The 12,500-nt window shown below is 40.9% G+C and overlaps 1 protein-coding gene across 6 annotated transcripts in view; it reads right to left on the minus strand.

Moving 5' to 3' along the window:
- The window catches only part of LOC125038758 (protein TANC2-like), a 65,589-nt gene that overhangs the window by 2,496 nt on the left and 50,593 nt on the right, over positions 1-12,500 (minus strand). Inside the window, exons 3-16 of one of the 6 annotated variants that reach the window (XM_047632337.1) lie at positions 11,173-11,259; positions 10,378-10,659; positions 9,672-9,803; positions 8,239-8,316; positions 6,229-6,474; positions 5,801-5,941; positions 4,882-4,989; positions 4,300-4,557; positions 2,866-4,193; positions 2,287-2,694; positions 1,464-2,143; positions 1,105-1,300; positions 838-938; positions 1-485 (exon numbers count right to left, since the gene is read on the minus strand). The exon at positions 1-485 is cut by the window's left edge and continues 2,496 nt beyond it. In XM_047632337.1, coding sequence (XP_047488293.1) covers positions 245-485; positions 838-938; positions 1,105-1,300; positions 1,464-2,143; positions 2,287-2,694; positions 2,866-4,193; positions 4,300-4,557; positions 4,882-4,989; positions 5,801-5,941; positions 6,229-6,474; positions 8,239-8,316; positions 9,672-9,803; positions 10,378-10,659; positions 11,173-11,259 — 4,286 coding nt within the window. In that variant the 3' untranslated portion in view covers positions 1-244. The remainder of the gene's footprint in view (positions 486-837; positions 939-1,104; positions 1,301-1,463; positions 2,144-2,286; positions 2,695-2,865; positions 4,194-4,299; positions 4,558-4,881; positions 4,990-5,800; positions 5,942-6,228; positions 6,475-8,238; positions 8,317-9,671; positions 9,804-10,377; positions 10,660-11,172; positions 11,260-12,500) is intronic. The other 5 variants (XM_047632341.1, XM_047632339.1, XM_047632338.1 and 2 more) reach the window with 5 other exon arrangements.

Raw genomic sequence — 12,500 nt, forward strand, 5'->3', positions numbered from 1 at the left:
TTGCGAAATCATTTTTTGGATACATCTTAGCTCAGGAAGTTGCACTGATGTTTCTGTGCATACCTAATCATATTTTGTAACCTAGCAATTAATTCAAAATCAAGATTCTCATCTCTAATGTCTAAATAAAAAGTCTGATTCTTACCATTGCACAGGAAATATATATATTTTCTTTCTTTCTCTATCTTATGTAATGGCAAGGATTTAAAAGCTGCCATATGTGTTCAAAATGTGACCATTGTCTTTAGATGTTCGAGGAATAACCAGACTCCGATAAGATGCTGGACGTCATCGGGAGGTCGGCTTCGGAGAGCGTATCCACCGAAGCCGCTAAGTGTCGGAGTTGAGCAAGGTCGATGGAAACGCAGGAATCCAGCTCATTCTGCATTTCGTCTCGAATCTTAATCAAGACGCGACGGACATCACGAGTCTGGGGAGCTAACCTTACTGCCTCGTTCACGTCTTCCAAGGCTTCTTGCAGACGCCTGGAAAATGATCACTGGTTTAAGTATCATGTACATCAAATTGGCACTAGATGCTGGCTTAACGTATAATTTCAAATATCAATCAGTTACAGCTTACAGTACCATTCTCTTGCATATAAAAGCTTTACTTGTTCAAAAACTATCTGTAAAAATGTACTATAGTCACTGATGAGAGAAATATCATTTCTAGCTATTTTGATCAAATAAACTGTGAGAGTATCTCTAAAAATTCAAGTGAAATGTTACTGAAACTTCTTAGACACAGGTTGTTATGAGATATACAACTTCCCATTTTTTTTCAAAAGAATAAATTTCTTTTGGAATACAAAATACCACCATAAGAATTCCTTACTTGGCCTCCCTCTTGGCTCTGGCTCGCGCATAGTAAGCCTCGTATGAATCGCTCTTCATCTTGAGAGCTGAATCTGCAAGCTGAATGGCCTCTTCTATTTCCTGTAAATGGCATATTATATATTAAAAGAAGTCTCTTTATAGATACAGGTGTAACAATTTGTAACCACCACTTTAAATGTAAACACAATCTCTTCATAAAATATATTTGACAAAAATTCAACAAAGCATATACCAGAAAGAAACAGAAAATTCCAAAGAGACTTACATTCATTTTTCTCTTGCAGCGAGACAAGTTGAGGGTCAGATGTAAGCGTAGATGTGTGAAGGTTGCAGTGTGTTCACCTTGATCTCCTGTGGGTAGCTTACGCAGGGCATACGAAAAGCGATGGGCCGCCTCTTTCAAACGACCTTTGCGGCAAAGTGCTACTCCATCTTCTTGTAATTTGTTTAATAGCATAACCCTGCAAATAAATATCAGCTGTAGTTATATGTTATGCATAAATAATCTTCAAACTATCAGATAATGTACAATGCAACTTGAATGGGTAACGAATGCATTGTTTTACAACTGGAAAAAATTCCCTATAAAGATAATGAATAAGGGAATGACGCTGCCATACTTACAAGATGTTTGGTTTGCCTGCTGCCATAGCCCATGTAGCAGGACCCAGTTTTGCACCGCGTCGCAAAAAGCATTGCACGGCTGCGGCATTACGGGCACTGATAGCACGGTCCAGGGGTCTCATTCCATTGATGTCCACATGCTCTATCAATGATCCTCTGTCTAGAAGGAACTGGACCACTATGGGGTCTCCCTGATATGCAGCCAGGTCTAGAGGTGTTCTTCCTGATTTGTCAGCATGGTTTAAGTCTGCATTGCAGTCAGCAAGGTACTGGACAGCATGAACATGTCCACGCAAACAGGCCCAGCCGAGAGGAGTCAGACCTTCTCTGTCCGTTCTGGTTATCGAGGCGCCTCGAGAAATGAGTAGTTCCATGAGCCCAAGATGTCCCTCAGATGCTGCGACCATGAGTGGTGTGCGGCCACCAGCATCTGGGCTTTCTACGGCAACACCCTGACTTAGCAGTAGTTTTGCAACTTCATAATGGCCATTCCGAACTGCAGAAGTCAGTGGTGAAGATCCTCTTGAGTTCGCCTTTGTAATACTTGCTCCAGCTCTGAGAAGGGCAGCAACTAGTGCTGTGTGACCTGCACCAGCAGCTACTGTAAGGGCTGTTTCTCCAGTTACATTATCTTCTCCATCAACACTCACCTCTGCCATGTCTAACAAAAATTCCACCACCTAAGAGAAAATAAAGGGGAAAAAAAAATAATGATTCCATGAAAAGAGAAAGTTAATAAGTTAATTGCAAATCTAAAATGCTAGTGAGTTATTTACAGGTAACAATAAATGGCAACTGAAAGAATGATTTGATATCTACTTACATTGTTGTGGCCATTTGAGGCAGCAGCGACCAGTGCTTGATGAGCCTGGTTTTTCAGCAGATCGTCTGGTCCTGGCCAATCACATGACAGCAGGTATCCAACTACATTAAGGTGTCCTGCAGCCGCTGCCTGGACCATTGGTGTCATATTCTGCCGATCTTTTGCAGTTAATGAAGCTCCAGCTTGTACTAACAGGCGGACAACATCACAGTGTCCACGAGATGCAGCCAGACCTAAAGCTGTTATGCCTTCGCTGTTCGTTAGTGTAACATCAGCACCGAACTCGATGAGAAGTGCCACCATCTCTGTGTGACCTTGGTAAGCACAGACTCCCATGATGGGGGAATTGTGGAGGTGCTCACTGGGATAGTCTGGTGAAGCGCCTGCCAGGAGTAACAGCCTCGATACCTACAAAAGATTAAAATTACTCAATTATTATCTTACATCAAGGAACGTAATTTTTATTCATAATACCTTCAAGTTTGAACACAAGAGATTATTGTTTATATTCAGTAATAATTTCTGTTCAATACTACTAATACATTAAGTGCAAATATATATAATATTTTCTATGTGTACCTTTGTGTTGGGGCTGTACAAGTTTCTTGTGCAAGCAAGCGCCTGAGAGACATTGTGCGATGACTGTGCAAGCCACAAAGCCTGCAGATCACGTGGAGACAGTGGAAGAGATCGTGCCATGTTCTTGTACACATGAGCTTTAAGGATATGATGACCAAGCTCTAGCGAAGCTTCGGGATCCAGTGGCCACTCCAGCCGGGACATGCGGAGAGCTAAATCGGCGTGACCAGCTCTTACATCACACACAAACTTAGCAGGTTCTCCTTCGGCACGTCTTGCCAACCATTCTCGTAGGGCTGGGTGGAACAGCATGAAGGTGTCATCGAGTCTCTTCACAAGGAAAGAATTTAGTACCTTAAAACGACTTAGGAATTCATCCCAGGAAAGGAATTTGTAAAGGAGTCCAGCATTTACTGAATGATAAATCTCTGGCAATGTCAGTGGGTTAAGTGATGCTAGTACAACATTCAGAATAGGTTCTACCTTTTCAAAGCTTCGCACACTGGGAAACCGTAGGTTGAACAGAAGCATGAATATTTCACTGAGAGACTGTGGCAAGACCTTGAATGAGCCAGACTTCATGACAAGGTGTCCTCGTTCAATCAGATCTAGTATCAACTTGATGAACAGCATTGAGCCTTTGCTTTGGGCTACAACATGTTGTGTAAAGCGGTGCTGGGAGGACCCTTCTATTTTGCCTTGGGTAACGGTGATGTTTGATCTAATCGTTGGTGAATGCATACACCGGAAACCAACATAGTCACTCAGATCTCGCGTGGGCATGTCGGCTGCTGGGTCGGCTCTCTGGTCAGGGTCCAGTGATATGCGGTGGAAAGGCAATAAGCGTGTTAAGTCTGCCAACTGTGACCGTACACTGACCACCAGCTTGATGAAAGAAGGCAGTTTGACTGCATGGCGAGCAAGAAATGAAGCAAGAGTATCTGCATGATCTGGACGATGATACTCAGCCTCACAGAGCCCATCAACCACTATGATTAGAGGATCTGCCCCGATTTTTCCCAATCGCCGGAGATTGTGAAGAGGTTCCAGTACACCTTTCACTAATGCTGCTGATGGGTCGCTTACACAGGCAGGCAATGCTAACAAGGCCTGTGTCTGGGGCTCAGCTAACAGTAAGTCACGATATGCATGGAGCTGTGGTGCCTGACACAGCTGAGCAGCAACAGAATGTACAAAATCTGGGACAAGGCACGTGACAGAGTTTTCAGCTTGGCAGAAGTGGTAGGCAACGATTCTTGATGCTAGTGATTTTATGCCTTCAGGTATCAAACTCATGCGACTGTATCCACCACTTTTGCTGTATGGGTCTAGAAGAAGAAAAGAGACTTATTAGTAAAAGACCGACTGATACCAAATAAGCATATGGCATACCAGTTAAACTTCCTAAAAGCTTTCACTTTTGAATTCCCTTACCTTGGTATATACTCTCATCTCTCTTCCGGCCAAAACAGCTGTATTCGACTAACTGCAGTATTGCTGCTGTTTTGCCTGCACCTACAATGCCAGTGATGACTACGCCTCTGTTTGTTGGGGCTTCTGTTGTTATGTGGGCCTCGATCTCGCGATAAAGCCACGCTCGGCCCACAAACAGAGGGTCAGGGTCCTGTTGAGGCACTTCGAAGAACAGAGGTCTCAAGCTCAGCTGCGCACCACGATAACTGGCAAATCGCACTGTAGAAAGGAGAGATTTCATGCATCATGATCATCAGTTACACGGGTGTTATTAATCAAGTTTGGCAATTAAATGTTCTTAGAGAATGTATAATCTGACAATAGAAATGTCTTTACAAATAAAAATATAAAAATAATGATGATTGATATTGAAGACAATAATAATGAAAATGATAATGACGACATAAAAAATTGCTGTCACGATACCAAAAAACAATATACCTTCGTAACGAATCATCAACATAACTGAAACATGACACAAGAAATACACCTAAGACATAAAGACACCCACAAGAGGGGGTAATACCTGTATGTATCTATTACCTTTGGGGTCTATCGGGCCTTTCACGTGGGCGCTTCTGGCCGAGCGACGAACAGAGGACCTGCGTCTTCCGAACAAGCTCAGTTCTTCAACCTGGCCGGGCTGTGAAGCTAACACCACATGCAGAAGTTAGTCACGCGTCAAACCTTCAAACTCCTTAATCTATACTTACATGCTATTATTTAATCACACCGATATATTCAAAACAGAACGAAAACAAGAGAAAATGTGTGTATCGTTTGTTATTCGCTTCTGCTCTTTAGGTAGATTATAAAATAAAACAGCATAAAATAAACAGTCAAGACCAAACGTTCAATGTAGTCACTTTCATTAGATGAACACCATGCAAATACACACTAAGTATCCACAAGATCCTTTCTATACTCCATTTTTTAATAAGGCAAAGATACAAATGCATTTTCACCTCAAATAATAAATGAATAAAATAAATCAACAGTGGAGTGTAACACCTTATTTCTATTATCTTATTTTTTCTCTATTTGACAACTGAAACCTCATATGATGAACAAACATATGGCTGTAGTCTATACTATATAACAAGAAAGCTTTTTTAATCGGCCGTGATTTATATTGTCTATGAAATGGAAGCGAGTGGATGACTGAAGCAGCCCTGGCGATGAACAGCGAGTGGATGACTGAAGCAGCCCTGGCGATGAACAGCGAGTGGATGACTGAAGCAGCCCTGGCGATGAACAGCGAGTGCAAAAGTCAAAACAGGGAGAAAAATTACAGCTCCACATGGCAGGTTTAGCAGGCACGGGAGCGTAAGCCGCCAAATCCATCTGCGCAGCTGTCATTGTTAAGAACCCTTACCTTCGGATTTAAAGGGATCACCCAAATTGTTAGAAGTGAAGTAACAAGCACACTTGCATGTAAGAGATTATTTAAAAAAAAACTTACTGGTAACTGAATGCCTCCTTGGCGTGGTAGTGGGCGATGCTGAGGCGTTGGAGGAAACTGCTCCGTGAGACAACAGGCTGTTCATACTCTCAACTGAAGGGTCTCGAGCTCCAGGCAGTCGTAGTTCTGCCTCCGAGGAACCTGGCGGAGGTGGAGTGTTTGGGACTAAGTGGAATGCTTGCAGAGAATGCTGGTGTTTCACTTCACTTACTTTAGTGAATTTGATATTTCGTGTGTGTGTGTGTGTGTGTGTGTGTGTGTGTGTGTGTGTGTGTGTGTGTGTGTGTGTGTGTGTGTGTGTGTGTGTGTGTGTGTGTGTGCGCGCGCGCGCGACAGCGCACGTAAACTGAAAACCTTCAATGCTAGTCTGTCCAGACCAGTAAGAGAAAGAAAAAAGAAATCGAGGACATAAAACCTCCCAAACTCACCATTCAGAGTTGAAACTGGGCTGGTGTTGTTGGAGGTTGTGGTGTTGACCTCGGAGGACGCCGAGAGTGAGCTGAAGGAGGTGTGCGACGAGGCTGCTCGGGGAGTTCTGGAAGCAGAGCTCGGAGGAGCTGCTCCCTCCCCCAGCAGGAGGCCGAGGCGCATGTACAAATCACTGCCGTCTTTGGCCTCCGCGCCGTCACCGCCTCCTCCGCTGGGGGCCTCCGTGTCTCCATCACATTCGTCATCTGCGTAAAGAGAGGCATGAGTAGGCTGGCCAAATTCGAATCCCATTTGGAATATACGCTGTATTAAAATATCAATCTCTCTTAACAACTGCACTTGTTTCATGGAATATGTGTAACTGAAATGAATGTGGTTGACTTGGCGATAACATTAATATGTAAATATAGAGGTAGGGGGGGAAGGGAAATAGGTAAATAAAAGATGAAGCATTGGTAACGAATTCGTGACTAGAAAGACTCACGGATATATAGGAAAATAGGTAGGTGGGCAAATAAACATGGGCAGGTTGCTTCCAAGTGATAAAAAGAGAGGGGGTTAAGTTCAGCATAGAGATGGATAGGTAGATATGTAGATAGGTAAAGTAGATAAGGTAGATGTAGGTAGATGAGGTGCTGGCAGGTAGAGAGGAAGGTACAGTAGGTAAATAAATAGATGGGGAGAGGAAAGAAAGAATGAAGGAAGGAATGAAGGACGGAAAGAAAGAAGAGATGAAAGAAGGGAGGAAGGAAGGAAGAGATGATAGAAGGAAGGAAGGAAGGAAGAGATGAAAGAAGGAAGGAAGGAAGGAAGAGATGAAAGAAGGAAGGAAGGAAGGAAGAGAGGAAAGAAGGAAGGAAGGAAGAGAGGAAAGAAGGAAGGAAGGAAGAGAGGAAAGAAGGAAGGAAGGAAGAGATGAAAGAAGGAATGAAGGCAGGAAGGAAGGACGAGAGGAAAGAAGGAGGCGGGTAGGGAGGCAGGCAGATGGGTAGAAAGGAAGTAAGGAAGAAACATGTATTTAGTTAGTATGTCGATATATGAAATAACAGGAAGGCAGTGAGCCAGGAGGAATGAGTAGGCAAGTAGGAAGACAGGATGGCAGGTGAGCAGGAAGACTGGGCAAGCAGAGAAGAAAAGAAGATTAGAGAATAAACAGGATCAAGCAACTGATTGTAAGAACTTAATATTATATAATAAACAAGAACATCCAAACATAGCATTAATTTAGGAAAGAAAAAAGTGTGGAACATAAAATTGCCAATGAATCCATCGTACTTGCGCTTCAATTGCTAAAATAATAAAACAAAACATCAAAAGTTTTACTAAAAAGCTGTGTCAATAAAGAACGCAAGAGGAACAGATTATGCGCAACATCAAATGACAAACATAATCAATGATTTGCCTTAATAAATAATAGAATTACATCAGAAATCATTCCAAACCACAGACCAATGTTTGTGCAAGAGTTGCTCTCGAAAAACATTAGGAATCAAATAACCCTTTCAACTCAGGCTTCAAAAGTGCGTGTTGTGATATAAAAAGTTGGTGATTGGCTCTCTCAAAAGATGTGTTTGTGGTGTCCATTGGTAGAAAGCTTGATATAACAGAGATGGAATACCATTATGAAAACGAGAAAATTTAAATATGTGTGTGTGTGTGTGTGTGTGTGTGTGTGTGTGTGTGTGTGTTTATATATATATATATATATATATATATATATATATATATATGTATATGTATATATATACATGTATATATATATGTATATATATATGTATATATATATATGTATATATATGTATATATATATATATATATATATATATATATATATATATATATATATAAACAACGGTTTCATATACAGTTACCAAATAACCAACCTCTTATATTAAAAAAAGAGATACACAATGCAAAAGTGCAACTGCTCTACACACTAATACATAATCCACCTACGCAGCACCCTCTATGCACTACAAGGACCATGCTATCATGCTCTCTGGATATACCTATGCTCCACAAGGACTTTATCCTGCGCACAAGACTGATATTTTTGATGCTCTTCTTGTCGGCGGAGGACAGGAGAGCTACCGGGAGGAGAAAAAGTGAAGGAGATGGGGTTAGTATGTCACTCTGACGAAGGCGATGCTGGAGTTCGTTTTTTTTTTCTTGAAGGATGCAGAGAAATGATTCCTGATCCGATGAACTACTGAACGTGTGTATGTGAAATCTGCTACATGCTCCCTGATTAATAAAAAAAAAGACTACATAAAAGATTTTCAATGTTAATTAGGTATCTACATAGAGAGATCTATAAATCTTATATATTCTAGTTTATTTAAGTGAGCTATATTGTATCTCAGTTAGTTTGAAGTAATAAAAAAATAGCCACTGATCAAAAGCTGAGGATTCATTCAGATTTTTTTTTTAAATCCCCAAGTTAAATGAACAGTATGTACATGGATTTTAAATTAGTCAGCCTTATGAAAATGTGAAGAGCCAAATCAGCTTGCAACTATGGAAAAAATGCAGTTACCATCTCCTAAAAAGTCCGTAAATACAGATTAGTTTTTAAAGGTAATGTTCTACCCTTTCCCAAGTTAACAATTGATTAATAAAGAATATATATCCTTAGAAGGGTTAGTAATATGGAAATATCTATTCCCTTCACCGCTGCCTTTACAGTACCATAGCTTTTGTAAAATATTCTACTATCTTGAAGAGTTAAATGAATAAATAACATCTTCACATAAATAAGCCCCAAGTGAAATACCATATGTCTGAAGTAAACAAAAATGCGCATAACAAAATGATGTCGAAGAGGCATTTCGTGTTATTCACTGTAGCTAAATTAAATAAAACTATTTAACTGGGAAGTCAATACTCTATGAGGGTTTTATATATATCATATTTCAAAAAGCATAACGTTAAGTCTGGAAATCTTGTATGCTGCAGTATATATCCCTTTTTTCCCTTTAATCCTGATCATGAAATGTAAATTACCTTTTCTTCATACTGTATTTTCTCCAATTCTTTTTAAACATAATACAATTACTTAAAGGTCCAAACTTACTCAAAATTCAAATAAAGAATTCTCAGCATATGAATTTCCATTTACATCTCGATTTCAGATTTAAATGAATTAATTCTTAAAGAAATATTTGGACAAGATATCAAGGGTCAATTTATAGAGCTTGGCTCCACCATTACTGTAACATATGTTTTATATCCAACAATTCTAATAGTAAAAAAAAAAATAATAATAACAATAAAATCAGGAAATAAATCTCTTTTTAATCAATATCTACTGAGGATCTGCTGATAGATAATAATAAGTTCCAGCTCTAATCCAGTCCTATTTGGTTTCATGTCCACGCCCCGCGGTTCCCCTTTACTCGTGCCATCATTTTGACGTCGCTGCCGCTGCCCTGAATCTGTGTACCTGTTAGGTGTTGTGAGGAGTCCACGTTGACGGTGTTAGGTCGGATGGCACGCCTGGACCAAGGTGATAGAGGTGGCCCTCGGGGACTAATAATCCCACGGCGCCGGGCACTCGCAGGTGTTCCTCCCACACCTGTAGTACCCAATACCATAGCAAGTTAGACTTACGCTGTGATGCCCCAAGGTGGCGTTTTGAGTTAAACCTCACACTCTTCATACCATTAGTTGTATTTTAATTTTGCCTGAAATATGTTGAGGACAATCCAATCTTTTAAAAGTTAAATCCATATTAATTCAGCAAAAGCACCTAGAACAGAGTGAGTGACCTTTTGTATCCACTGAACAAGCAAAAGCTAATGCTAATTGTATGATCTTAGGCCGCAAGCTTTATGTCAACCAATGACAGATGTCTTTATAGTGTATAAGCTGGGTTAACATACGAGCTTCCTCAACTTCCACGTAACCTTGAAGCAAGTTAGATGAATATTCTCTCTGAAGATGTTACATAAAAAAAAAAAAAAAAAATCAATATATAAAATAAATAAAATGCTTCTTAGGTTCTGCACAACAAGGGGTTAAAAATAACAATAAAATGAAATAAACAAGCAAATAAGTAAATCAATAAATAGATAAAATAAAGAAGATAATAATAATAATAAAATAAAAGGAGTGACGCCCTTATGAAGATGACGACACGCTGGACTTACTCTTGGGAGGACCGGGGGAAGGAGCGAGACGGGAGTGCGTGGGAGGCGTGCCATAGGGCGTCTCTTTCCCAGGGGCGCCGACAGGAGAATAAATATGACCTTGCGGAGGAGGAGCGAGTGTCCCGTAACTCACGCTCACGGGACTAGAGGAAGCATAGAGAGGACTGAGGGCGTGGGACTGGGAAACAAGGATATTGCGCCTCGGAGACACAGATCGCGAGGGGGAAGGTCTCTCCGGCGGCAGTCCCGGGTCGCCGCCTTTGAAGTATGACGAGAAGGTTCCTACAACATCACAAGGCAAAGGAGTAAGCAAAACAAGCACTAGACACGTGTTTCTGAAAGAGAAGTTTTCGACTAGGGTCGTTAACCTAGTTTGAGAGTTATTTGCTCTACAGGGCCGTAAAACCTGTTTCAGAAGCTAGATTAAAAAGATAAATAAATACTGATTAATGCATTCAGGTAGTTTTCCTCAAACCATGCCATACTTATACAGCAAAGTATAAATAACTATGATACAAGAAAGAGGCAATTAAAAGTATAAAACAAAAAATCAAAATCAAAACCGCTCAAATAAATAATAGGTAATGTCTAGTCTAAATATCTTACTAATAACAAAGTCAATTAACAACAACTTTCATCAGACCAAACAAAATCTACCAGATATCTAATCATCATAAACTCCCACAGCTTAGTTACCCCCCCCCCCCCCACCACCATAAAATACATCTAAAAATACAGCTTCATGCTCCATAACACACAAAAAGATAAAAAACAACAAAACTATCACTTCCGTACCATTCGTGAGGAGCTTCGACCTCCCTGGTCCTCCTGCCGGGGATATGGACGACCGAGACTGGGCGTGCTGGAGCTTCTTCGGTGGGGCTGCAAAGGCACGGAAGGCGGTGAGTGGCGTGGATACGAAGGGGGGAAGTTCGGGAATGAAATGGGAAGGTATCAACGGCCGTGACTGGACAAGGGTTGGATGTGCAAAATGTGCTGTATGGCCATTTGTCAATAAACGGCTACAGCAAGATTTGTTCATGTTTATTTTATTTGTTGGGTACATGTGTATGTGTGTGCATCCGCGCGAGTATGCGCCCACACGCACGCAAGCACACACACACACACACACAGGTGAACTAAGATCTTTATAGTATCCACTTCCTGGCATTATTTTTAGGTCACTGTAAACCATATTTCATATTACAAAATCAATCAAGTATCATTATTATCATTATTATTATTATTATTATTATTATTATTATTATTATTATTAGAAGAAGAAGAAGAGAGGGAAAAAAACTTTTTTACCCAAGCTTTCACATGCCTACTTAAGCTCATTACACCTTTTCCTCCACAGAAAACTCCTTTTGAAACCCACGAATGAATGAAACCCCTTATCCTACTGTGTGGGATCTCGAGGATTTTACAAATATTTTCCTTATCGCCCAAATTGCTCTTATCTGATAGCGAGCAGGAAGTTTAGATAAGGCTAATCCCCTCGGGTGATAAGAAGGCCCATTTTCCTTACATAGTTAATAGCTTGTTTTACGATCATTGTACTGTGACTTACTTTTGCTTTCCATGAAATCCCTTGTCAATATATTTTTCGTGAGTTGGAAAGAGAAATTATGATTTTGTTGGTTTATAATATAATATAAAACGTATAACTTGCATTATGAAAATCAATATACAGTGAACAGAGGAGGAGGAGGAGGAGAGCGAGAGCAGGTGAGGCAGATGGAAGATGAGGAGGGAGAAGGGGAAGAAAAAAAAAAAGGAAAGGAAAAGAAAAGAAAGAAAAAGGAATAGGTATCCCAAGACGAGAAATGGAGGATGAAAGAAATGATCACCAATTTTATTCCAGTGATCTCTCTCACTCACTCACTCACTCTCTCTCTCTTTCCTTCTCCCTCTCCACCTCCCTTCCCCCCCTCTCCCTCCCTCTCTCCCATTCCCATTCCCTCTCCTTTCCTCCCTCCCCCCCCCCCCCCATAGCATGTCTCTCCCCTGGCCACGCATTTCACAAAAGCAACTTGCCCCTCGCTGACTGAACTGACTGACCCAGCATGACCTCGTTGGGCAAGAACACAAGGTACCCGTTACGTTGGCAGTTAAAAAAA

Source organism: Penaeus chinensis, chromosome 25 (assembly GCF_019202785.1).
Source record: "Penaeus chinensis breed Huanghai No. 1 chromosome 25, ASM1920278v2, whole genome shotgun sequence".
NCBI classification, from domain to species: domain Eukaryota; kingdom Metazoa; phylum Arthropoda; class Malacostraca; order Decapoda; family Penaeidae; genus Penaeus; species Penaeus chinensis.